This window comes from Notolabrus celidotus, chromosome 8, assembly GCF_009762535.1.
Source record: "Notolabrus celidotus isolate fNotCel1 chromosome 8, fNotCel1.pri, whole genome shotgun sequence".
NCBI lineage: Eukaryota > Metazoa > Chordata > Actinopteri > Labriformes > Labridae > Notolabrus > Notolabrus celidotus.
Genome location: NC_048279.1, coordinates 20,006,118 through 20,033,510, shown reverse-complemented (window position 1 = coordinate 20,033,510; position 27,393 = coordinate 20,006,118). Strand labels below are relative to the sequence as shown.

General features: G+C 41.1%; 1 protein-coding gene across 2 annotated transcripts in view; it reads right to left on the bottom strand.

The window, feature by feature from the left end:
- Positions 1-68: 68 nt before the first annotated feature.
- The window catches only part of LOC117817988 (Kv channel-interacting protein 1-like), a 50,513-nt gene continuing 23,188 nt past the window's right edge, over positions 69-27,393 (bottom strand). For both annotated transcript variants that reach the window (XM_034690819.1, XM_034690820.1), the window contains 7 exons: positions 4,450-4,574; positions 3,742-3,811; positions 3,592-3,662; positions 3,356-3,463; positions 3,154-3,258; positions 2,710-2,772; positions 69-1,616 (listed from right to left, as the gene is read on the bottom strand). In XM_034690819.1, coding sequence (XP_034546710.1) covers positions 1,569-1,616; positions 2,710-2,772; positions 3,154-3,258; positions 3,356-3,463; positions 3,592-3,662; positions 3,742-3,811; positions 4,450-4,574 — 590 coding nt within the window. In that variant the 3' untranslated portion in view covers positions 69-1,568. The remainder of the gene's footprint in view (positions 1,617-2,709; positions 2,773-3,153; positions 3,259-3,355; positions 3,464-3,591; positions 3,663-3,741; positions 3,812-4,449; positions 4,575-27,393) is intronic.

Below are 27,393 nucleotides of genomic sequence, written 5' to 3'. Positions count from 1 at the left end.
AATTATAAGCTGCAAAAGAAATAATACACATACAGGGTAAAAAAAATAAAAATAATGCCAGACATGAATTAATATTGTTTCTTGAAAAGTTTATTGATAAATATAATGATTTTATACAATATTTGAACACACACATGGTTTCATTCTGACAGTTTTAAGCTGTCTATCTGTTTATCTACCTGCCTGTCAGTCTATCTGAAGTATGTCTGGGTACATTTGATAAGAGCCAGAATTTTATTACACTACTGGTAGCACAGTGAGTGGGCATGACAGTGAATCATCTATGAATCTGTACTTTTGTCCTGCTCAATCTTCAACACGATGGCTCTTGTTTGAAACATGGCTTCCATTCCTTCAGAATCAGTGAAAAGGTCTCTCTCATCATCTGTCTTTCTCAGCAGTCCTTCTGCTCCTCTGTCTGGCCCTCACAGTGAAATGTTGGTTGCTCTCAATCGACATTTTCCCACAGAGAAACTCTCCTCTTCAGCAGAAACATAGCCTGTTTAGATGGACTGACAGGAGCATCCACACGATGTAGCAACATGCAACGGCAATTTATATTCAGGCTGACAGATACACACACACACACGCACTCACACAAATAGACACACACACATGCACATCCCTTCATCTTACACCAGGAAACCTCCACATGTTTTTTTATTTAACAATGAGTGTCAGGTAGAATTCTTACAATTTAGTTTGACTTCACAGAAAGATAGACAGATAGGCAGAAACAGATCACACAGACAGACAAATGCTTCTTACAGCAGAAAAAGCCACAAACACCACATTAAATATCTAAAGTTGTGTTCTAACATTTACACACTGACAGACGCCACTGCAAAACACGCAGGAGGAGCTTTAAGGCTGCTGTAAGCTGTCACAAAATGAATATAAGCTATCTGAGTTTAAATTCAGCTCTACAAACCGTTACAGACTGCATCTGATTTACATAAATCTAAATAAGACAGCTCCACTCAGACCTTTGCTTCCAAAATGTATGCACTTAAGAGTAAACTGCAACCAAGTACTTGTATGGCACACATTACATAACATATTCCTCAGGCTTCTGTCGTGCATTCTTCACAATATTGCTCACCTTTATTTTATAAACACACAAATTCATCATCAGAGAAGCTGTTAATTTAAGCCCCAGGTTAGCGTTACTTTGATCTCACTGCTGAACTGCTTTAAGGAATTTCTGTACAGCTTTATAATCTGGTTTCATTTACATATTTTGGAAAAGTTCAACCGAATTCAAGAGAATTAGTATTTACACAATGTCCCATCTGTCTGTTACCAGACAAACAGCAACACATGAAAGAAAGGGACAAGATCCAATGAAGGATTGAAGTCTGAAGGACTTCTCCAAAACCTGTGATGGTTTGTCACCATGGATTGGTTACAGCAAGACGCCCCCACGAGGTCCTGTGGTCCCATGCAGTGACAAGATCCATGCTTCTTTTCTTTTTTTGCGTAATTGTCTCTCCTCCTCTTAGTTCTGTGTTCTTTTTTCTCTTGTCTGTGCTTTTATTTATTGCACCTTCCCTTTGCTCCTTTGTAGTTTAGATGACGTTTTCAAAGAGCTGAAGAGACCTCATGATGTTTTCATCCTGTGCAAAGAAGATTAAAAAGCGGAACGGGTTACACCAAACATCATTTAATTCTGTTTACTGGCCACTAGGGGGCAGTGAAAGCCTGTGAAAATGTTGGTCAGTGCTCTCTCTGCAGACAAACTCATAAAAGCCAGCTAACACCAAAATTAATAGCCAGGGCTGAGAGATTTGCAAAGAGGGATAATTAGCAAAGAGCCAGAGAAACTGACAAAAGTAAGTAAAACTTCAAAAGACTGCGTTTCTCAGAGTAAACATTTTGGCTTTCATTGAAGTAGTTGTTACAAATGTCTCAATTTAAGCTATCATTCATTTCATATTTGATGGTTCTGTCTGCAGTAGCATATCAGAGTGTCTGCTTCCTGATAAATTCTTTATCAGGAATACTAAACTAAACTAAACTAAACTAAACAGGACAAAATATAACAAATAATGATTAGGCATATACAATATAACAACAACAAAAAAAATAATAATAATATTGTTATTTTATTCAAAGCAGAGCTAAATTGGTGATTGGTTATCATAGTAAGAGTGACAGCGTGTATGTACATGGTACAATCAATACTATGCAGGTGTTATTGTAGTGGTCATAATGTTGATTTTCTGTCTTATTCGTTAATCATGATTATTTCCTTTTTTATTGCTTACTTCATTTCCGGTTTTGGGTTCATGGGTGTGGTTTACCTTTTAAGCACCTGTTCAGTTGTGTGGTGGCAGGTATACAAAGAGGGTGAGTGGGGTTGAATATTTTTGGTTGACCCCCACCGTCATCATCATTATCATTGTTTATTTAGATCTTTTTTGTATTGATTTATTTTGAGTGTTTTGTTAATAATAGAAAACTTTCCTCTGACTTTGATTTTGATTTATGGCAACACGCGTCACAAGTACGACCCCACTTAGTCTCTGTGGCACTCTTCAATCTGAGCCGCTTCAGTTATAGCAATGCTATTATGGACAGGTGCAGCTTATTCTATAATAGGAAGCCAGGGCATTTTCAAACAATTGAAAAGATGATGTGAACAAAATATTCACAATGAAAAAGGTCTATAGTAAAGCTAAAGGGATCCTGTATGGGAAAACGAATTACCTCTTGACAAGAAAGGATGAATTCATCCAGAGTGACCACACCGTCTCTGTTTTTGTCCATTTTCTGTGGAGAGCAAAGCAGAATATTTTCTGGTTATTAGTTCAAGGTACATGAGGAAAGAAAATTAATGTCATTATCACAGTTATATACCAAATGCAAACTAATATTAATGAGATTGGTAACGTCTTTGTTACCTAGCAATTTTGCACTTTCAAAGACCACATTGACTAGGCAGTGTATTTATTTCATTTGTTTTTCATCCTTTTTGCATATTGAATTGAATTCTTCTAAACTTTGTTCACACGTAATTTATTCTTGATATCACAAATCGCTAATGACTATTTGTTTTTTTGTTTTTATGATCCTGTCAGATGTACCCTTTTCTAGTTATTCCTTTTTGGGTTTTTTTATTAATAAGACACCAATAAAGGATTTAGATGTTACCTGGAAAAAAGCATCCACATGCTGTTTGGGTGCGTCATTTTTTAATACAGGGTAAGTGTACTTCCCCATCATGTCGTATATCGCTCTCACAATGTCTGTCATCTCCTGTCAAACAGGAGAGAAGTACATATATGTTATCAATAGTTTGAACATTCACATAGGTCAGACATGCACATGCACATACACTGGCACACAAACACACCTCTTTGTTTATATATCCATCTCTGTTTATATCGTAGAGGTTGAAGGTCCACTGTAGCTTCTCAGTGATGGTACCCCTCAGCAGGATGGACAGAGCTGTTACAAAATCCTGATGCAGAGAAAACAATAGAATAAAAAAACAGTTTGGAAATAATATAAAGAACCCAATTTCATTACAACAGAAAGTTTTACAAAACCTGATTATCTCTGTTTGAAAAAGTGAAAATGCAAGCAAACCTCAAACTTTATGGAGCCGCTGTGTGCTGAGTCAAACGCGTTGAACAGGAAGTGAGCGTAGGTGCTGGCATCTGCAGGAGAAGACGACAATGCTTGTAAAAAGGTAAACTGGTATTGACGCAACAAGCACAACACACACTCTTTCTTTACCTCCATGTGGGAAGAACTGCGAGTATATCTGCTTGAAAGTGTCCTCATTTACGACACCACTGGGACACTCCTGGAACGGAAAAGAAGACAGAGGGAGGGATGAGAATCAAAACTGTAGATACCAACCTCAAATGAAACCTCAGTACAAGAGAGTTACTCAGAGACTGACTACACTGTAGTGACAAATTCAGGCTGTCCTTCCAGAGTGTCGCTGTTCAGTGGAATTTTACATAAAGACAGTGTGTCTGGCTCTAGCTGCTGAAATAAGATGACCTGAGAGGAGAAAGTCTGAAAAGAATAACAGACAGCCTAATGAATAATCTAATGTACAACTCTGATTCCAAACCAGCTGGAATCAAAAGCTTAAGTTCAAAACCTCCTGGGTTCCCAAACATTACCAGAGTGCTGCTAAAAGAGTGCTGCAAGTGTCTTAAACAATATTCAAGTATTGTTCAGAGTTTTTGGTTGAGGTATTTAGTATTCTTTTAAGCCATTCTCATTATTAACCTACTCAGGAGTGAAATTATTAACAATAAAATTCCACATTTGTCCTCAAGTGTGCAAATCCCCCAAGCAAACATTGACTTTTGGTTGATTTTAACATTTTTATACAGTATATATATAAAAAAGCAAGAAACATACTGATTCACTCATGGACACTGTTTTTATCTATGAGGATTACTAGAGAGCACTTTTGCAGTCACTTACATTCTTAAAGCCTCGGTAGAGAACTTGGAGCTCCCTTTTGGTGAAGTTTGTTTGTGCTTCTAGCTGGTCGAGGCCCTCCGGCCGATGGCACACCATGGTCATCTCCAAGTCATCGTCAGCTTTGTCTGGGAAAACACACCAAAGACAATATATTCCTTTAAAAAACATATTAAAGGGGCGCTGGTGGCCTAGCGGTCTGGACGCCCCATGTATAGAGGCCATAGTCCTCCTTGCAGAGGTCACTGGTTCGATTCCTGGCTGGTCAACCATTTGCTACATGTCTTCCCCAACTCTCTACTCCCCAAGTTTCCTGTCTCTCTTCAGCTATCCTGTCCATTAAAGGCCAAAATGCCAATATATATATATATATTTAAAAAAAACATTAAAAAAATGAGAAAGTTAAAGAAAATGAGGGGAGATAATTTAGGTAATATAAAAGAGCAGGGGTACCGATATGAAAAGAAAGGTGACACAGCAACTCAAGTTTGCAATACTTTCTATTTTTACAACTGAAAACTTTTATTAATGAGGATGAGAGGCAGAGTTACTCTGATGTAGAGGTCAGTCTAACAGCTCGATGTTCCTCCTCTCACCGGCCCTTTGATTAACAGCTCATTACTGTCCTCGCTGGAGGGGAGGGGACAGAGAACAAACCACTGACTCTGAGAGACACACACACACACACACACACACACACACACACACACACACACACACACATACATACACACACACACACACGCATGACTGATAGGGGAATGTGACAGTGTAAAAGACGCCTCCTCTCTCTCCGTCTCAGACTCTCTTTTGCTGAAGCGAGCACATGCTCCCTGAAGCAATCTCCAGTATAGTAATTATGCATACTGTTTAACTGTGCATACTTTAATAGAATTGTAATAAAAACTTAGAATATGACAAAGAGGTCATAATGTGCAGTAGTAAAATGCAAGACCAAAAAAAAGGAAAAAGACAAAGTTAGAGGCTGTGAGGTGAGACAATGGTACTTTGTATGAAGACCATGATTGTTCATCATGGTCTCGCCTTAACTTGTCCTGTTGTGTGTACAAGGTGATACTCATGAGCTTGAGAAAGGACTCTAGTTATAATGGCTTCCTAAAACATCTTCATAAGACTTGCTTAAAGCTTAAATAATCTCTGATACAGCAAGAATGACCTGGAGTCTTTTTCAGGGCTCCTGTTCTGCTTTAATGATGAGTCACGGAGGACAACGTTCATGCTGTCCTTGGCAAAACAGATTTTGAAACATCAACAGTCTTGAAATAGAAACATTTTATCTGTGTGACCAGACCATTAGTGCAATGTAAAGCTTCATTACACCTATACCTCTTCAGTCCTATTCTCTCTGTGAGTGATGGTCACCTTTTAAACTTTACCATCAAAGACAACTCAACAAAACCGACTGCTGAGTCAAACCTCAGTCAACAGTCGAGCATTTACAGATTCAGAATCCAGTGTTTACTTCTAACACATCAGCAGAATTATTTATGCAAATAACTGTGAAGATAGAAAATAACTAAATAGCTGCATAGAAGTGCTGCCACATGAGTAAATTGGGGTTTAATTGTCAGAGTCAGTCATGATGTTGCACCCCAAACAAAGCCAAGCTCTTTCCCAAAAACACAGCAGAATGTGATTATATAGCAAGAAAAAAAATCAACCAATTTAACATTTAAAATTAGTCAAGATAAAATAAAACAACATGTTCTGCTATCCAGCAAGAGCTTATTACACTGGGCCCACTAATTCTTACATTATGGGAGCATGATCACATTATGACTCTGTAGAAGTTATGTTGAGTTTCTTTTATAGATACTTACTCCTGCCTCACATATACACACTCTCACACACTCTCTCTCTCTCTCTCTCTCTCACTCACACACACACACACACACACACACACACACACACACACACACACACACACACACACACACACACACACACACACACACACACACACACACATGCTTCACAACATTTATTTCATCACTCACACAGCTCAGTCTCTCTCAGTGGCAGTACAGGGTGAAGGTTCACACTCATATACAAGGTGAAGTGATTCACTCTCAGGTATCAATGATCTTCAGGTATCCTGCTCTTTTCACATGTGCTTTAAATAGCGTTCACAGTTTGATTCTGATGTGACGCTCTTATAAGCTGTACACTTTGCTAGTGAAACAACATCCCACCAGCTCAGAGTTTAATCTTCTGGTTTAGTCTAACATAGTTTTAACCCCACGGTGAAACTGAATGATTCATGCACCAGAGTCTGAGGATATTCACTCCTCAGAAATACTTCACCGTGACTCTTCGGGCTGCCTTAAAATCTCAATGGCTCTTGCACAGTAACCGTCACACTCCATGGCGATAGTAAAAACTACCAAACTACAGAGCCTCACATCTCAACGTGCAAACTAAAGTTACGCATCAAGAGTTAGAACCATAGACTGTATAAATATGGACATTGGATCCGTGACATCACCCATCTGTTTCTGAAGCGCTGTTTTGAGGCCAATCGTCGGTGGTAGCCATATTGCTGCTGTTGAGCCAGTGTGACGTAAACACGTTTTTTGTACCAGGCTGTAAACATGTTTATTTCTGCTGTAAAGATCGGCTTTTTTTAATTGTTGTGTATGTAGTTTCCGGTTCTTCCAGAGCCAGCCTCAAGCGGATCCTCGATGAACTGCAGTTTTTAACACTTCCGCATTAGACTCATATTCTTAGAGCAGAGGTTGTCGCTGGGTTAGAACACCTGCATTATTAAGATTTTCAGACTGTGGTTCAAGGTGAGTGTTCTATTTTAAACAGAATGTGATGCACTTTGATCTGATGCAGCATAAACACTGGTCAGAAAATGTGAGTTTCTATGTAAATTTCATTTTTTTTCCTCAAACAGTAGATACAGAATTTATGATTTTATTCCTTGTGCTCTAATGTTATTTGTTCTCTCTCTGGGTTCCCTTCCAAAGGGTTTTGGAAGCTCTTCTGAGGTGTCCTTTTCATGTGTCTTGGTTTTACTGTGGTTAAATTTGTAGGATTGTTATATAATCTTTGTTGAATTAAATAAATCAAATAATACAAATCAAATCTGGGTGGTATTATTTCAAAACAGCAGTCTGTGGATGGAAAGCATGTATTTCTTTAAAAGGCAGCCTACTTGTTACTTTAGTCAAACTATTGCAGAAACCAGTGTTAGCAGGGAAAGCACATTTAGGAATGTCTTAGGACGTTTTACAATATGCAAGAAGTTAGAATAAAATTCCACATCTGTATAATAATGCAACACATCCAACATTATGAAATTAAAGTATCTGTAAACTTAAATATAGATTTGTTTTCTATATATTGGACTACATGAAAACATCTGCTGAATACTACATAAATTAGCATCAAGAAGACTAGTACTGTCATTTGTTATCAGTCAAAGGAGTCATCCAAGATCATGTTTAACTTACTGACATTGTTCTTTTTAAGTCTTGTCTTTTAGCTGTTGCTTTGTAAGTATCACTTTTCTGTACACTGGGTAAATCAGACGTTGTTGTATAGCTAATAGCAGTATTTAATGGAAGAATTACTATCAGTGGATAAGACAATATCAGCACACTGCAGGCCATAACAGATATAGAGTATCAGAGGCAGCAAAGAATAAAACACAAAAGCCCTCGTTGGCAAGACTATTAGTCTTTTTACTTGAATACATGCAGTTAGAACTGCAAATATCCCACAGTGCTTTAATAGTTTCTTACAATTCTTACTTTCAATCAATTTTAATTTGTTCACACAAATCTAAGATCCCCACATGAAAAATCAAGCTCTTTTTCCCAGCAGTGGAAAAACAAACTCCTCCAAACTGTGCTCCTTTTGTTAGCGCCTTATTACAGAGATAGAAGTTGTATTACTCACTGACTCACCGTCCACAGTGATGACTCCTAGTAGGTGCAGCATTTTGATGGCTCCACAGCAAAGCAGAATAATGGCTATAGTGTGTAAGCTATTCTCACTTTGCGTCTCTTTTTCCATTTTAAAGTCCCTTTTTCTTTACACACACCTCTTTTTCCTTCACTTTTCACAGCTTTCAGTCAGACTTGACCGAGAGGAAATATCAAATAATTATTTTACAATGAAACCTTGATGTTCATCAGCGATTCACCCCAAATTAAGCGCAATGTGAGCTGATTCCTGATATGTTTCTCTCTATCTGTCTCCTATAAACTTTCTATCCATCCTGCTACTCCCACAATGAGACCAGCACTCACCTGACTCGCTATGTCTCTGTCTTTTTATCCCCCTGTCTCTCTGCTCCCTGGGGCATCTCCCTCTCTCTCATCCTGACCTTCCCTCCACCCCTATCTCTCTCTCTCCCTATCTCTCTCTCTCTCATTGTCACCCACCAACCCCTCTCCTCCCTCTGTTATAGTCCTCGTGTCCTTCACTTTTTGGAAACAGAGCTTCAACTCCAGGGCCCACCTGAGCAAACTGTAACAATGATAAACTCCCCTTCTATTGTATGACCATATGTGCACTGTGTGTGTGGTGTGTGTGTGTGTGTGTGAGAGAGAGAGAAAGAGAGAAGTTCAGCACTTGATTAATGGGCTCCATTAAGACACACACTCATCCCCAAACAACAGAGGCTTAATTTATAACAAAGTGACTTTCCAAATGCAGCATGGCTCATTCCTTTCAAGAGGACTTACTCTACAGTGTAAACAACATCCAAATCAGTAGGTATGAATACACATGGTTAAATGACATCTGGACTGAGGACCTTATATAGGCTGCATATTGTAGTTTGGCTATATAACCTGCTACAACCTGTTTTTACCAGAAGGGGGCAGCAGATACTAACAGAGGACACCAGAGTGAGTCACAGCCTCCTGTAAAGATTCAACACGTGATTACAGATTTAGTTGATATTTTCTGTCATATCGTAGTAATAAAGAAATAAGAGCATCTTAGTCAAGTTAGTTGTGTTTTGTATCCAGATGGGAAACATGTATATCTGTCATTGTGACAGTGAAACACAGTGAAAATCACAGCGACAAAAACATTGAATATTTTCTGTGGTCTCTCTATGCTGTGGCCAGCTGGCACTAAAAGCTGGCACAGTCTTAATGTGAATGTAAAAAGATGCTGTGAATGTCTGTTAAGTGGGAGTGTAGCGGCTGACTTGCAGACAGCAGGGGGCTCTGCTGTATCATAAGGTTTCCCGCGGAGTTGTCAATTTAACCTTGTGGTAACTGTGGCAGCAGTGCTTGGTGAAATTAAATTTAGTGACGAGAGCAGCATTAAATTTAATTTGCCAGATATTTAAAAGATACTCGGTAGTGTAAACATCACATGATGAGGATGATTGAGTGCAAATTGGGTTTGTTGAAGTAATCAACCTTCAGCTGTGTCCTGCTGTGACCAATCAGCAACATTTCTGTTATTAAGTAACAAAGATGGAGCGTACGAGAGAACCTCACACACCCACACCGACACTCCTCTCCACAGCCACTACACAAGCTCGAAAGGTTACAATACGTAGGAAAACTCTTCATCCTTTCATGTATTTTCTTTCAGGGTGGAGTCCATTCAGCATCAAGTTACTAAATTATCCAACACTTCTCTCTCCCAAGCACCATTTTCAAGCCCTTAAATGGGGATCCCAAGGCTTTACTGGGCCAGATTGGATATTAAATCCCTCCAGTGAGCTCTAGGTCCTCCAGAGACTCCTCCCTGTCTCTGTGCTAAGAAAACCTCCATAGGGAAGTGCCAAGATGGAGTAGCAGCTCTACTCCATTGCAGCAGCCTATTTCCAGCCACCCTGTGGTGAGGATGGCTGCTCGAATCTGCCATCACACAGGTTTATGATCATACCTGAAGGTTGGAGTGCAGATGGACAGGTCTATTGCAGGCTGTGTTTCCAGGTCAGCTCTTCACCATGACGGTTTGGTACCACACACTGAACCAACCCGATCACTTGCAACCCATTTTACCAAGACTTATGAACAAGACCCCAAGATACTTGAGCTCCTTTGTCCGAGGCAGGATACATGCACATTTTTTCAGTAGAAAACCATGCCCTGAAAACATAGAGATAGTCTGACACTCATCCCTACCTCTTTGCACTCTGCAGCAAGCCACCCCAGTGCCCACTCAAGGTCGCAGTTTGGTGAAGCCAACAGAATCACATTAACTGAAACAAGCAGAGATAAAACCAGAGATCCCTAAAACCAACAACACCCTTCTCCCCAGGCTGCGTCATGAGATCCTGTCCCTGAAAACCACAAACAGAACTAGCAACCAGAGACAACCCTTGCTAGCCTTGCTCCAACACCAACAAAAAAATGCTTGATTTTGTTCAAAGAGTACAAACACAGCTATCACTTTAGTTATACATGGACCTGATGGTTCATAGCAACAGCACCTGCACCCCATATCCCTGCGGTATCCCCTTCAGGATCCACTGTTTCATGAACAGGACAGAATATAGATTATTCAGTGTGTTTGACCTATCGAGGCCTCTGTTCCAGATTCCTGGAATAATTTTTCCTAAGAGGCTGAACAGTGTAACATGAGGATGCACATCGTTCCTCCATTTTCAAGTGGGTAAAACCAACACAGTCTGTTACTCCACAGGCACTGTCCCAAATCTCCACATAACACTGGAGGGGCAGCCTAACAATATCCAGAGCCTATAGCATCTCAGGGAAAATCTCATTTACATTAAGAGCCCTGCAACTGAAGGGGCTCCTGCTACCTCAGCAACCTCTGTCAAGGATAAGTTTCCCCTGGATCGTCATACTCTGACTCTTCACCAGAGGATGGGATTGTTATTCTAAGGCTGTACCAAATGACAATATCTAGTATGTCACTCAATTTACGGAAACCAATGAAAACATGCTTAGTCCATACATATTCAGTAAATATGATCAAGCCTAGAAGGACAAATTACTGTGCATGTAGCAATTGCCGTTAAAAACAGCTCAACAACTAGTTTGTTTCACCATCTGCAAATTAATCACTGCACAGAATATGAAAACATATGGAAAGCTGTGAGAGTCAGTGGTTGACCACAGCCCAGCTGAGGTACCGTCAAAACAAAAACACTCTCTGCAAACTATTATACAGCTATTGTTATACAGTATTTTATAAAGTAAACCTTGTAGGCCACTTTGCAAAGGTTTACCCATATTTGCACTGTTTGATCTCTGGTGATTTCAGAGTTTGTGTCGTATTTATTGGAATGACTAAGTTTTAAGATCTGCTTTTCTTCAATAAGTTGTTTTTATTAACATTATTAACTAAATCTAATGCACTATTGACAAGCACGAGCTTGTAGCACACAATACTTTTACAGACACATCCTTTAAAGACATTTTTGAGGGATGCAAAATATTGTTAAGATTCAAAGGTTTTTATTGTCAATTTTCACTATATATGCGAAGACATACAGGAAAATCGAGATGCTGTTTCTCTCATCCAACACTTAAATAGCAAACATTTTAACATACAATACAGTAAAATTATAATAAAATACAGCTAAAAACAGTCTATAGGTGCATTTTGACCAAGAGCTCTGGGGTCTTTTAGCCCCCAGAAATACTTTACCCTGAACCAAAAGGTTCCTGTGCCCCCATTGTTGTCTGCTGAAGCCCCAGGTAGATTGTGCAAATCAGGCCAGTGACATATGGAGAAAAAAAAGTATATTAAATAATATTTTTCAAATCTTAATAAAAAACTAAACTAGTATGCATTCCCAGGAACTCCCTCTGTGTTTCAACAACTGTGTAAACCCCAAAATCTTGAACACCCTTGTTCAGGGATACCACAAAGTGTTATTTCTATTCTTCAATATGACCCCAGTCAACACTGACCGAGTCCTGCCCTCCCCCTCGAGACATCTCTTGGTTTGCCAGAACTCATTTGAGACAGTTGAAAGTCCTTCTCCACTGTGCCCCAAACTCCTCTCAGAGTTTGGTATCTACTTCAAATAGAAGCCTAAGGTCTCTTGCTTCCAAAGACCCATGTGCTATCCAAGCCTAAAAGCCCTCCTTCTAAAGCCTGATGGCTCCCTTTACAGCTGGTGTTCTCTTTTAGTAATCCAAATGGCAACATGCTTGGGTTTGGGATCAGGCCGTTCCAACTTTTTATCAAGTCCTTGAACTTTCCACCAAAAATGTTTTATGAAAATTGTCTTCAAAGAGCTTTTCCCAATGAGGGACTCCTAACCCACTGGGCCTTTGCCTGGTAATCCAACCAAGGATATTAGAGAGTGGATTATGGATTAGCTATAAATCAATGTTCACAGGAACACCCTGTTCCCCTCTACATACAAATGAGACAATTTTTGGTCAAAGTTTTAATAATAACTTTTATATATATGGCTCCCCCCTTCACAAAGTTATGAAGGGCAGAAATATGTAAGGTAAGCAGATAGAGTGCTGAGCCAGATCATCTGTAAGCAAAGGCAGGATTCTGATCCAGGATACTTCTTGTAAAACAAAACGAGGTGGCATTGAAAAGTTTGATCTTTTCCCAAAGCTCTAACAAACTGCATGTTTTGTGATCCACAAGCAAGTCTGCAAACTCTGCAGGTTTGTAAAAACCTAGATAAACTCAACCCAGAAAGCTTCACTATCATTTGTTACACAAGCTATTATAAGCCACACAGTTTGACAGAGACCAAAAGCCTGAACTCTTTTTCTCTCAAAGCTTGTTTCGAGCACTAAGTGATGACCTGAACTTTCAGCAAAGAAAGACTGCCTGTCACTCTCTCCCGGAAGGAAAGCAGTCACAAAAACTACCTGTAACACGGACAAACACACATTTCCTCTGGCCCAGATACACGATTTAACTCCTGACTAACTACCTCTGCTTCTGGTATTTAATGTTAGCTCTCACATTCCCCCCAATTCTTATCTCCTTCATTCTGCCAAACTCTCCCTTCATTTCTTCATCCCCTCTATCGCTGCCATGCTCCCCTCCTTTCTTCTCATACCGTGTCCTGTAATCCTTGCCAGAAAGCGTGTCATTTGCATAATCTGAATTAGCCTAATCTGCCATTCGGGCGGTGATGGAGAGGGCTCGCTCTCACCGGCCTCCTCAACGATGAAGCGCGCTCTGTAAGAAAATAGCAGCTCGACTGGCCGTGGGCTCCCCGGAGGTTCAGTATGGTGGAAGCATCATAAAAATAGACTTTGGCTGCAACATTTCTTCAAACATCATGAGGAAGCTGCACATCATAATCCTGTTCCAGTGTGAAATCAAGCTCTCAATCCAACACTTATTGTTTTCCACAGTCATCACCCAAGCTAGTGGACACGGGGGCAAATCCATGACCGGCCTTTGAGCTGTTCCCTGAACACCAACACACACATATATGCTTCAACACATGAGTATAAAGGCACATGCATCCAGTCACACACCCTTCAACAAAACAAACATGAACACATTATTTTAAGGGTCACAGATTGAATTGTGAGCACCATGGGCCTTAGATAAACAATGCACACATGCATGCTTATATGCTCTCTCACACATTTATATCTGTTTGCTTACTTATCCTCCGCCTGTGAAGCAGGACTAAAGTGCTGGAGGGTGTTTGCAGTGTTGTGTGTTCGTGTGTACATAAGATAGGCTCACACACCAGAAGAAATCCACCTAATGTCACTGCCGTACATACTGCATTTATGTTGATTCAAAGAGTGAGTCAAAACAAGCTTATTTTTACACTCACACACACACACACACACACACACACACACACACACACACACACACACACACACACACACACACACACACACACACACACACACACACACACACACACACACACACATACATACATAGCAGGATGCCAATAGTGATTTTTGAGTAAATACATGTCTAGACTCAGACTCTGCAACAACACACACAAACATACACACAAACACAGCGGCAGGATGCCAGGGGAGGAGAATGACGAGATGACTTAATAAGCACTCACACTAGCTAATGGGAGCGTGGGTGATGGAGAAAGGAGGCAAATGAGAGGAAGAATGGAGGCATAAAGAAAGAGAGAGAGAGAAGAGAGAAGAGAGATAGAGGTATGAAGATGAGGTTGCCAGGAGCAGATTGTGGTGGTGGCATGTGAGAGTGAGGTTTGGGGAAATTAGAAGTGAGATAAAGGGAAACAAGGGTGGAGAAGGAGTGTGTGTGTGTGTGGGGGGGGGGGGGAAATAAAGGGGGAATATTAAGCAGCAGTAAGTGAAATGGAAGAGAAAAAAAAGAGGCGAAAAACAACAAGAAGACATGGTTGAAGGATGCAGAGAGCAAGAGGAAAGAAAAGAGGAGACATAGAGCAGAGGAGCGGCAGTAAGAGGAAACAGAGAGGGAGAAGATTGAGACAACATTGCTGCAGGGAGTTAGTGAGGAAGACGGAGATACAGAGGCTGGAAAGAAATAAAGAATTCACCAGGGAGGGGAGGAAAATGCCAGGAGAAAATTAAGCAAGAGAGATGAGTTGTCAGAGGCCACCGCGGCAGATGAGAAGGGAAACAGCTGCCTGCCTGCCTGCCAGACAAAACCAGGCAGACAAGACAACAGGTAGGAGGAAACTACAACCAAAGAGAGGCTGTCAAAGACAAACAAGAACACTTGACAGGAAACAAAGAGAGTCATAGGAACAGTAGGCAGACACAGACAGTCCAAACAAGCATAAATGCAAATAGGATGCAGACACATGGCGGATGTTTTTCTTTAAAGTACACTGATGAGCTCCAGCTTTTGAGGATCAATCATGTCGGAGGTCTAATCTAACTCTATTAGAGCAATGCACCAACTCCCTCTCAGTGTTGCTGTCAGTGTCACGACACCGGATAACAACTTATCTGCAACCCCACAGAAAAAAAAAAGCGCCTGCACACATACAAGCCCTGCGGCGCTAATCCTGCACACAGCAAAACATGAGGAGCAAGAGAGGGAGAGGCGCTGAAATATCACAACACAACAGCAGAAATATAAACAACCTCCAAATAGCTCTGGCTCCACATCCCTTTATTTCACATCTTGTGCAGGGGCATTTGTGGAGAGAGAGAGAGAGAGGGGGGGAAGAAAAAAACAGAAAAAGGTTTTTTTTCATTTTGCAGGGGGAGTCATATTTCACACGTTTACACAATGTGAGTGCCTCTACAACCACCTCATTATTCAAAATAGCAACAAATTTACGCCTTGCTTTTTTAAAGCCCAGGAGGAGAGGTGTTTGTTGGAGCCTGTGGAGAAAACAACAACAACAAAGAAAGCTGATTCAAAAGATGAAACGAGCCATATGCACCCACTTGGAAAATGTCCTGTAAGGCCTAATTTGCACTGGCAAAGCGGTAATAGCCTGCCTCGACAGATAAGTTTAAATGTGTGCGTAGTATTAATAGAGGGTATTTTTTTCACTGGCAATGATCTCCTGCTCTGCATGCCCATTCACTGGAGCAGCCCATTTGTATTTGTTGGATTTTTTTACAAATGATGTTTGTAGCTTTTTATTACGATGAGTAACAAGGTAGTAAAAACGTTGCTGCAACAGGTCGTCATAGAAAAACCTCTCTCTGCTCATTCCTCATATTTACATCTCCCACTATATCCGCCTCTCTGTCACGTGGCCTTGGCTTTACTCAGGAATAACCCCCAATCTCATCAAAGACCCCCACATACACACTCACTTACGCCCCCAGCAACACCCTCCCACCCCAAAACTGACATCTTTTGTTGCCATGGCTACCGTGCTTCCAAGGTAACAGCAAGATGGAAAAGCAGTGTGTGAGCGGAGTGACAAATACCTTCGACATGTGTGTGTTTGCTGGCGTTCGATGCCCTGCTTCTGCACACACAGACGAACAAACAGGCGCGCACATATTCTCAAAACACATGCACACACCAGATTCGCACACACTCTCGCAGACGCACAGAATCAAATACGGTCCGAAAAGATGACTCTTGCTCTTCTTCTGTGGTTTCTCTGCCAACAAAAAAAAATGGATTCAACAAGAACACATGTGAACACACACACATACACATACACACTGAATCACTGCAACTTTGTTGTAAAAGCAAAAAAAGGCAGGGAAGATCTTTTTTTCCTCCGTGAACACCTGTTGTCTCTCTCTCTCCCTCTTTCTCACTGTACTTCACGCAGAACACACCATATGCTCTCTTTCTTTCACTGCATCTCAGCTGAACACCAGCCGTTATTCATCTTTGGTCTGCACTTCACTTGTTTGTGCTGAATTTTACAGCTCAGAAAAGAGTGAGTGTGTATGTGTGCATGTGTCTAGAATACAATTACAAAGGGATAAAGTTCAAAGTTTTACCGCCTGTATGTGCGTGCATGTGTTTCCTTTGCATGTTTGTGTGTGTGTGTGTGTCTGTGTGTGTTCCCTCACCCCTGGACGGCCTCCTCTGCTGCTTGGTCTGCATGGTCAGCGTGCCCACCACTGCCCCCATGTTTGCCGTTGTCGTCCTGGAAACAAGCGTGTCTGTGTGCTGAAGTCTGTATCTATTTGTCACGTGTTTGGACGGCGGCTACAACACAAACACACACAGAAACACGTACACACACTCCCTCATGCCCTCTTTCCTACTCTCATTCTCCTCTCTCTCCTCAGTTGAAACTCTCTTTCTCTCATCCCTCCTTTATTGCCTCCTCACTCCATCTCACAGTGCTCCTCCTCTATTTGCTCTCTCTCTCTCTCTCCCCTTTTTTTTCCCCTCCCCACGCTCTCCCACTCTCAGTGTCCCTCCCTCCCATTTCTTTGTTTTTTCTTAGGGGTTGTAGCCTCCCCTCCCTCTGTTTTTCCTCCCACCTTTGCCCGCAAGCGAAGAGCCCGAGCTGAACATCAGTGATTCAGCGTGAAATCAGCAGGATGTTGATTTACTAAATAATGAATTAATGCGACGGGAGCCATTGATTTAAAAATGATGACACAGCGTGAATCACTCTGCAAGGGAAACAACAAGCATGCCCTGTTGCATTTCACACCTAAACGCATCTGTTTCCCTCTGATAGAGAGCAAATATGCAAATAGAAACCAGATGAAATATTGACTGAGGAGGTAAACATGAATTATGGAATGAAGGGAAAAAAACAAGCATGACACAATCCAGGAAAAGCTCTGTGCATCTTCCTTATTTTTCTCCTTTTCCTCAACCTCAAGGTTTGTTCATAAAAAAGCCACTTCAATCAATCACCACCTCCGTTCACTCCATCCATCATCCTTGTTCATCTGCCCGTAGTAAACCAAACACACATGCTGTACACATTCTTACAGGGGACGAGGTAAAGAGGCAAAGTGGCAGATTGGCTCCCAGGGCAGGCAGGAAAAAGAGAAGAGAGACAGGCAGGCGACAAGAGAGCAGAAAGAAGGGAGAGGCTTAAATTCAAGGAAGTGAGAAGAGTGAGATTTCAAAAGCTGGAAAAGGCAAGACAAGAAAAGAAAGAGGGTGAAGTAGAGGGATCAGAACAAGTGACAGATAACACTGCAGGAGGGTGTGCCTTAGCCCGTAAGAGCTGCGCATACACACGCACACACACGCACGCACACGCAGGTATCAGAAGAAATTACATTTTTATTACAGCTTGATCAATACAAACAGGGTTCACGGTGTGACGTGATCAAAGCTCAAACAGACAAATTGAAGGACAGTTACAGATGACACAACAACGCACTGTGCTTGTGTAACAGGCTCACAAAAAACAGCTCAAGGATGCAGCGCTGAATGTGGAGTCCAGCTTTTTCAGCGAAAAGAGAAACAGCTCAGATCCCTATTCAAAATGCCTGATTCAAATCAACCAAAGCATCAAAATGAAGTGTTCATCATGAAAAATGATCTCTCTCAAAGATTTTGTATTATTGTTTTTCTATTCAAATATCTGATCTGTCATAAAAATGACTGAATGAATGATCACAGTTGATTCATGATCTGCTGATCAAAATGTGTCATCAAGGTGTACCATCATTTTACAGCCATGCAGCATTTGATTTTGCAGCCATCATGGATATCCTCTGTACAAACGTGATGACAGCTCAGTCCAGTGTTTAATAATGTTACACAAGTTTTGCATGAACTTCTACAGTATTGATTTTTCTGTGTGATGACTACTTCGTATCAAAGCATACCTCCACTCTTCTCCTCTTGTCTGTGTTTATCATGCAAGTATCAGCTGTTACGTTCAACAACAACCAGTCACTTATCATTATCAGCATTATCCTTTAACCATGCTGTAGTTTGAAGTTAGTCATTTCTAACAACCTGATGAAAATGAAGCTCTAGTCTCTAAACACACACTCTCCATTTGTTGAGTTTTCTCTGACTCAGATGATGTGTGCTGCAGAAGCAACCAGTGTGCAGACTAACACATCCTCTAAAGGAGCACTGTGCTATGTTACGTTGTTTATTACTATCAGAGCTTGCTTTCGTAGATTAAAGACAACTTGTATTTCACAGAAGGATTTCTGCTCTGTGTTTGCAATGATGTTGTTCTCGGTGTGGGAGTAACAAATACTGTTATTAAAATGATGCAGCTATTATAGACAGTTGTGTCTTTTAAAAATAACTTGAATACAAAGGAGGTGCAGGCTTGTCTGTTATGATTATTGGAGTTGTAGCAATGTGTGTGTAGTCAGATGTAATACATGAATGAGATGCATGCAGATGTATAGTAATGCGTCGTGCCTTAAAGGTACAAAGACAGTCATGGCTAACTAAGAAGTTGAAAAGTAATACAATATATTTTGGCAAATTTGAAACATGATCCCATCCATGATCTGCAATTCAATCTGAACAATGACACCTGTGACCCATTTTAATCATTACAGTACTGTAAAGAAACTATACAGGATTAACATTCTTTGTACTGTCATACTGTGTACTGCTCTTTTGTACATCATGTTTATTTCTTCAATTCTTTTTTTTTTTTTTTTGTTTCATTTTTGGGCTTTTACACCTTTATGGTTATAGAGGAGAAGACAGTGGATAGCGTGGGGGAAACTGAAAGAGAGTGGGGGAATGACATGCGGGATGCAGGCTGGATTCGAACCCGGGTCACCCGCTACTTGGGCATGCAACTTAACTACTAAGCTAAGTCTGCGCCCTATTTCTTCAATTCTATGCACATTGATGCATTTGCATTGTGTGTGATCCGATCCTGGTATCGGATATCGGCTAGATTGGACTCAAGAAGCTAGATCGGATACCGGTGACAAAGGGCCGATATATAGTGCCGATCCATATGGCAGATCTATCCATCTCAGTTCTGTGCTTTTCTGTTTTTACAACAGAAGCCAATTCCTCTTATCTACTGCTGAGGTTTACAGCTGAATTGTAATATCTGTTGGTTATGAAGATTTACTCAACAAACTGCTGGTACACATTTATAATCTCCTGAATAATGATACTGTCAGTTTAAAAATGTTCATTTTATTTTGGTCTACAAAGTCAGAAAAGCCTGAAGTTGCCAAAACATGATTCTATCCTGACATTAAGGAACAGAGATTGTTAAATCAACCGGGATCGGATCAGCTAGTATCGTTATATTGTGTGGCAGATACCAAAGCCAAGGTATCGATATCGGTATCGGGACCTAAAAAGTGGGATCAGTGCATCCCTAATTGTGTGTACATAGCTTTGTTTCAGATTAATCATCACTTTTTTTCCCTTTATATTCATAAATTAAATCTGCAATGATTGAATTTAACTTCTGTAAATAAATACAGCATTTCTGAGTCTGATTGATCAGTCAAGCTGGTAATGTGTTTGTGTGTAAATCTATAAGTAACTGCTTATTACAGCCATTAAATAGATGGAGGGGAGAGTGCAGGGTCGGTGTCAGATAACAGCATTGAGTCTCAGCTTGCTAGACGCTAGGCCGAGCTTCAAAGCATAACAGCAGCCAGCCTGAGGACACAGCATGTAAAAATGTTATTGTCAGTGCTGAGCAAAGTTACAGTTTGTTTCAAGGACAAAGACAAATCATCTTTTTTACTGAAAATGAGCAGGAGATAATGTTTGAAAGAGACACAACTGCTACTGCTCATGATGCATATGTCAGATTTAACAGCCAAGTTGTTAGTCGTCGATCTAGAAAATAGACACATTGTCATTTTATATCACGCCAGTGATCCATAATAACGCTTCTGTTAATGTGCCAACTGCTCTGAAACACGAGGCACTTTTTCTCTGCTGATGGTGAATAATGAAGGAGGTGTGATTGTTAGGAAGCCATATGGGAAGATTTAGCTGCAAATATTCAGTTCAGTGAGTAAAAAATCTGCAATCTGCTTCTGCGAAAATGTGCTCATGAATGCTCGGGTGTTTGGTTTGCCTGTTTTTTTGGGGTTTTTTTTACAACAGCGAGACAGAATGGACAGCAGTGGGGAGTGTTGCCTCCTTTCACCCTGCCTACATACACACACACACACACACACACACACACACACACACACACACACACACACACACACACAGCAGAGAGAGAGAGAGAGAGCAGCACGCATATGTACGTGTGTTCATTTTGCTCCTGCACCAATTGTGGGTAGAGGGAATGAAAGATCATAGGATGAGGTCTCTGTGGACACTTGTGACGTCCTGCTATAAAAACACGCTCCGCAGCTCGTACTCCCTTCCTGCTCCACTATATAACACCCTGCCTGTGTTGTGCCTGTAGGAATTTACAGCCTATCAAAGTGATTCCTCACTATCTTCACGGCACCCTGCTTCATCTTTAGCCTTAAACCATGTCAATCCCCCCCCGCTTATCTCTGAATTTGTCTGCAGGCATTCGGCCTTCCCTGGTACACCCTTATCCAGCAATCTTGCCCTATAAATCTCTTGAACATATCAGCCCGGTGTTGTAGTTTTTTCAAACACTGTTTCTGGCTTGTTCCACTCTCACATCTTCATCCCTCTCTCCATCTCCCAGTGGTCTCTGACAGGCCCCTGTTTCCACTCTCTGACAGAAATGTTCCTCCTTCAAGTAATCATTGAAAAGTCTGTCTGTAGAGCTAAGAGAAACAGCCCGAGTTACTGTGTGTGTGTGTGTGTGTGTGTGTGTGTGTGTGTGTGTGTGTGTGTGTGTGTGTGTGTGTGTGTGTGTGTGTGTGTGTGTGTGTGTGTGTGTGTGCGTGTGTGTGTGTGTGTGTGTGTGCGTGTGTGTGTGCAAGTGTGTGTACAACATGCTGCCGAATTGCCTGGTGTTTCCCTGCAGGCATGTGATGGAATGGCTGCAGACTGTTTCATAAAAAAAACCCTGCCTTACTTTTAGGGGGAAAAAAGATAAGAGGAAGAAAACAGCAAGAGCAGGAAGAGGTGGGACGGCGGCACATAAGGGGGAAGGAAGAAAGGTATAGCAAAGGCGGAGATGGAGATATACAGTGTTTGGCAATAAAAGACGAAGAAGGAGAATGTGGAAGCGCACCAGGAAAGCTTCCAGCTGGAGATTATAGAGTGCGATGCAGAGAGCGAAAGAAAGAGGGTAACAAGAGCGGGGAGAGTGGGCGAGTGGCATCACAAGAAAGAAAAGGCAGTGGAGAGAGCAAGTGGGGCATGCAAACAATACATATGCAGGGAAGAGGACCGAAGAACAAAGAGAATCAGGGGACAAAATTAGGGAGAAGATAAAACTCTGAAGATCTTGATTAAGATTAAACCACCGGGTAGGAGCTTCAGACAATCAGCTCAGCTTTTTCAAAGCGGCACATTCAGACCAACCTCAGTGCTGAGTGCTAAGCTGCAGCCTGGGACCAAAAAATCTCCTCCTTTTCCTCCTAAAATGTACATCCCCTACAGCACAGCTTAACATTAATAATCTGAAATGTTGCTGTCATGTCGGCACACACAGCTTTAGAAACTGCTCATCAGGGTACGCGTGGCTTCGGACAGGGACGACCATGTCTATTAGGAAAATCAATACCAATATGTGCTGTCCAAATGGATCCCCACACAGTCGCTCCTCTGTATCTTTATTAGTGAACGCACGCTAAGCCTCCCGCTAGCTCCCATCACATTATGAAAAAAGAGAATAATTAAAGGCTCCTCTGCTATTGATCTGTCATCATCTAGAGAGAGGAGGAATGGGTAAAAGATGGATGGAGAGGGGGTAAGTAGGGATGTAGATAAATGGAGAAATAGTGATGAAGAAGTGTGTAAAAAAAGAAAAGGAGAACCAAAGCACAAAACAAGACAGGGATGTGGAGTGTGAAAAAGCAGGAGATAAAGATTTAATGCGAGATGCAGAGTGATTAAAGAGAGAATCGATGAGAGAGAGAGACAGAGACAGAGAGAGAACAACTGAGCAGAGGGAATAGAGATGTTTTCTTCTTTGACACAGTTTCTGCTCTATCATTATCCTCAAAGCTAACCAGTTTGGCAGGGGATGTGATGTCTTAGTAAACACACACAGGGACACACACAAGCGTACAAGAGCAGGTGGTGGGAGCAGAGGGAAAACACGCATCTGGATTTGAAGGGGTTGTTTGAGTATTTCCTTTTTTGCAGGATTCAAGGAGAAACAGAAGAGGTTAAAGTCAATAGACAATCAATGATTCCATTCTGAGATAAAGCTTTCCAAGGCCAGAGCAATGCACCATGTATTATTTATCGCAAAACCAGCAGCACACACGCATTCATACATTCATATAGTATACGCAGTGTCAGATTGTCCTGTAGCACAAACAACAGTGCAGTATAGAAAACGTGACATAGTAGTGAGCATTTTCAACGTGAGTGAAAGGCCTGATTTATGTGCTCAGTTTGTGATTGTTTCTCACAGATTCACTCCAAGTTTCTAACTCCATGGATAATTAAAGCTGTACATCTTCCCTCTCTCCTTCCTTCACACTGCAACAGACTTTTATTCTTAAACCAAAGTCTGAGACACAGATTTTCTCGTCAGCAAAAGGTCTTTAACAGATGCCTTCTCCTCTGATGACAAAGAAAAAATGATAAAAAGTTTTGCTTGTTATTCTTTGCTGTCCTACTTAGAAATGATAAAAAAGACTATTTTTTATTGAACATGAACCCCCTTTCTTAATTAGTGTAGTGAATATGCAGATAGAGATGAGTCATCTGCTATGTTTTTACCTCATATTCCCCAGACATACCTCCAAATTTATGTAACACAGCAGGGTTTAGTTAAGATGCAAGATGCTTAAATTCGGACCAAAACATAAAACTGCCACATGACCACCCCTTATATAGGGTGACCCCCTTCCCCATCCCAGCTCTTTCCAAGACTCTTTTTTTTAAATATTATGTCTAATCTTAAGTTGGAAAAGATTCGATACAGTGTAAATGGCGCCCTCCAGAACTTCCATAGCACTTGGAATGGTTTCATGAACTTTGTCAAGGATCTTGATGGGCTGTATTTGGACTGATTAACATCCAGCAGATCTGGTATACTGTTAAAATACTTTGACTGGCAACACTTCACATATGTGTGTAACTTGTATAAGAATATTGGTGCTGGACTGAGAACAGAACATAAGACAGTCCCATTTTCTGAAACATTTCAAGGGAAAAAAATGTTCTTATACTCAGGGCAATATTAGGGGTGGGAATTGATAAGATTTTATCAATGTCAATGCCATTGTCGATTCTGCTTATCAATCCGATTCCTTATCAATTCTTTTAACGATTCCTTAGTATTTTTTTGAGAGGAAAGAAAGTAGTTATACAGTCTTCCGCACCAAAAGGAACCATTCATTTTTTTCCAAAATTATGTCTGCACAAGACTGAACATGAACATATTCAACTCGAACATACTGAACAATAGGTTCACCTCATTCTCAGCCGCGTAAATTCAGACGTGGCCCCTCGAGCCTGGATGAAAATACTTTGAATTTGGAGAGGAAAAAACGCTTTTCCTTTGGGGGTCATCGCGGAGGTATTTTACCCACTCTGGTGCCTCATTTTTGGCCGCGTGAGTCCAGACGTGTGAGCCTGGAGGAAAATACTTTGAATTTCCTTGTGGTTGAAGGAGTTTTGCGTCACAGAGTGTGTGACGTAATGCAACGCACCGCAACGTGACGTGACGTCGTGCTGGGAAATGAATCGTTAAGAAGAATCGATAACATTTAAGGTGTACAATTCCGATGGAATTGATCAATTGGAACCGGTTCTAAGTTGGATCCGGTTTTCAATTCCCACCCCTAGTCAGTATGGTAGATCTTTTGAATATTTCACCATTGTTTGTTCTTGCACTGCCTCTTCATAATCTGAAATAGTTAATTTGCCTCCATGCTCAATGGACATGCAAACTTTTTATCTGAGGAAGGTGGAAAATAAACTCTTTTGATTTGAATTTCATGAAATGTCAGTTCATTGTAGTGCCTGTAGTGTAAAATGTTTCATTGGCAACATCTACAGATTACTCTTTTGAGTGTCTCATTCTAGCTGTCAAATTAATTAAGCTCAAGTGATGAGCAACACCGCTGTAAAGACTAATCACACGGGCCACGTCATACAGTCAGAGCTAAGTAGCTATCTATATTCATCATCTGCATTTCTCTGGTTGGCTCCTGCATCACAGAGCCTGAAGGAAAGCACAGGGCTGAGCTGTCTGTGGAGATAAATTGCATGGAAAATGTTGTTTATCTTTGAAGAACTGAGCCAATCATTTGGCAGCAAATCATATGCAAATACAGCATCTTTATTTATATTGATTTTTTATATATAATATAATGCTTGAACGTGGGTTTAATTTGCAACCCTAGAAGATCAAACGCTGACAGAGGATCTTAAATGAACTGAGTTATTAAAAATGGAAATGATGCTTCCTGTGAAAATTTAGACCGTACGGAGCGTGAGGGAGTGCGAAGCAAGATAAGATGTGAGGTTTTGAAATTGTTTTCATCATTTCACGCTCAAACTGAGTCACACACAAACACAAATACACACATGCTCCTGGCGTGAGATTATCCATGAAACTCGTCTTCATGTTTTCATGCACCTAATAACACTCTTTTGCTGTCCTAATTGGCCCTTTTGGTGCACTTCTTTTGATGTGCAGGGATGAGAGAGAGGGGTGGAAACTATAAAACCCATTAAAGAAGCAGTCCTCTCCTCTCAGCTCTTTTAGCCCTGCAACAGATGGAGACACTGAAACAAACACACTCCTTCTCAAGCACTCCCACATACGCACATCTATTTACATGTATTCTTGAGGCCCTTAACTGAAACTCTGCATGAAGGCTTGGAACAGCTGGAGTGATCGTCAGAGTGGAACAAGGCAATCTGAAAAGAAGAAGAAGTGAGGGTTCAAGAGCTAAAGAGACAGGAACCTTGTGATAAGCAGCGAAGGCGGACGACCAGCCATGGATCAACAAGAGAACGTCTCTGGAAATAGAAAAGACAAACTTGAAGGGAGAAACACATAAAAGACAAAATGTGGAGGTGAAATGAGGTGAGAGTGAACAAGACAAAGAGAGGGAGAGGGAAAATTATCTTGACAGAGTGAGAAAGCAGCGAGAAATGAAAGGAGAGGCAAAAACAAATGGAGCAAACGGACAGGGAGATGAATGTGTTGGAGAGGTGCAGGTTTTGTAGTTTATTACATCCCGCTGGGAAATATTTCATATCTGCAGAGCAGGTTGGGCCCAGCGACAGTAGATACATTTCTTTTTTTTGCCCCCCGGCTGGAGACAGATAATTGTAGATAAATTCCTTAGTGCCAACCAACAGCCATATGAGCAGGTCAGGAGCTGGTGAGCTAATATCTCTACTTTCTAGTATCTCTAGAGGAAAGTATGACTTTATGTAGGTCATAGCTTCAGTTTGGCTACATTATAAATCCAATAACACCTGTTTCAGTTTCTACAGCACCTCATTTTTGGTCGAATCGGTCAATTAATCAGCATGAAATGCTGTGAATATGACCGCAAATGGACTGCATTTGTGGAAGGCTTTTAAACCATCACTGACTGAACAGAGTCCCTCTAATTCAGCATTCACAGCACAGTGTGGAAATGGAGAGTAACATTATGCAAGAATTGGTACTTTTTGCGACTTGACGCTCCAACGGTTTCAGAGTGCAATTCACTCTCTTAAAAGACGCTCTGACATTTCTCTTTTTTAGCCTCTTGTTTGGTCACTCTCTCCGTCAATGTGCTTTTCTGCCATTTTACCTCTGCTGTGATGTCGGCAAGGTAAATACTGATATATCACCCGTCAGGGACCTTTGGAGCACTTGATCCCACTCTCTCTTTTTCTATGACCACGTCTCCCAGCTATCAAAAAAGGCTAACCTGCGGAAACAAGGATCAAACGGCATTCACATGTCGAGCATGCTTTTTTGTGTCATGACCACAGATTTATCTGAAGACCCTCCTCAGGGTTAAAACCTCTAGGTTGCCTCCACATAGATTAGACCGACTGAGCTCTATAACCACTTTAATATGTTACATCTCACAAAACTGAAGTGACACGTACAGACTGAAGTATCTGGATGTTCCGCATGAATCAGACTTTTACTATTTGTAAAACTTGTTCTTTCATTATTGAAAAGAAAGTGGAGTATACCAAAGAGTTCACAAAGGCAATAGACTGAAAAAGGTCAGCTTCCTGCTAACTTTTAAAATGGGAATTGTAAAGTTCAACTCGTGAATTATCAACCTAAGATGTTAAATCGCTTTATATGATGAAGATCAGTCTCAGTCTGAGTCAAGTCTCGAGTCTTGAACTAGAAAGTAGCTAATTTGTCTCATTGTATTTGGTTTTAATTCTAAACATAGTTTTCATTGGAGAAGAGTTTTTGTTCCTTTATAATGGGGGGGGGGGGTCGCCTTTATTGATATTGATAGGACAGCTGAAGGAAGACAGGAAACATGGGGAGTAGAGAGTGGGGGAGGGCATGCAGCAAAGGTTAGAGGCCTGGAGTCAAACCAGCGACCACAGCGACAAGGACTATAGCCT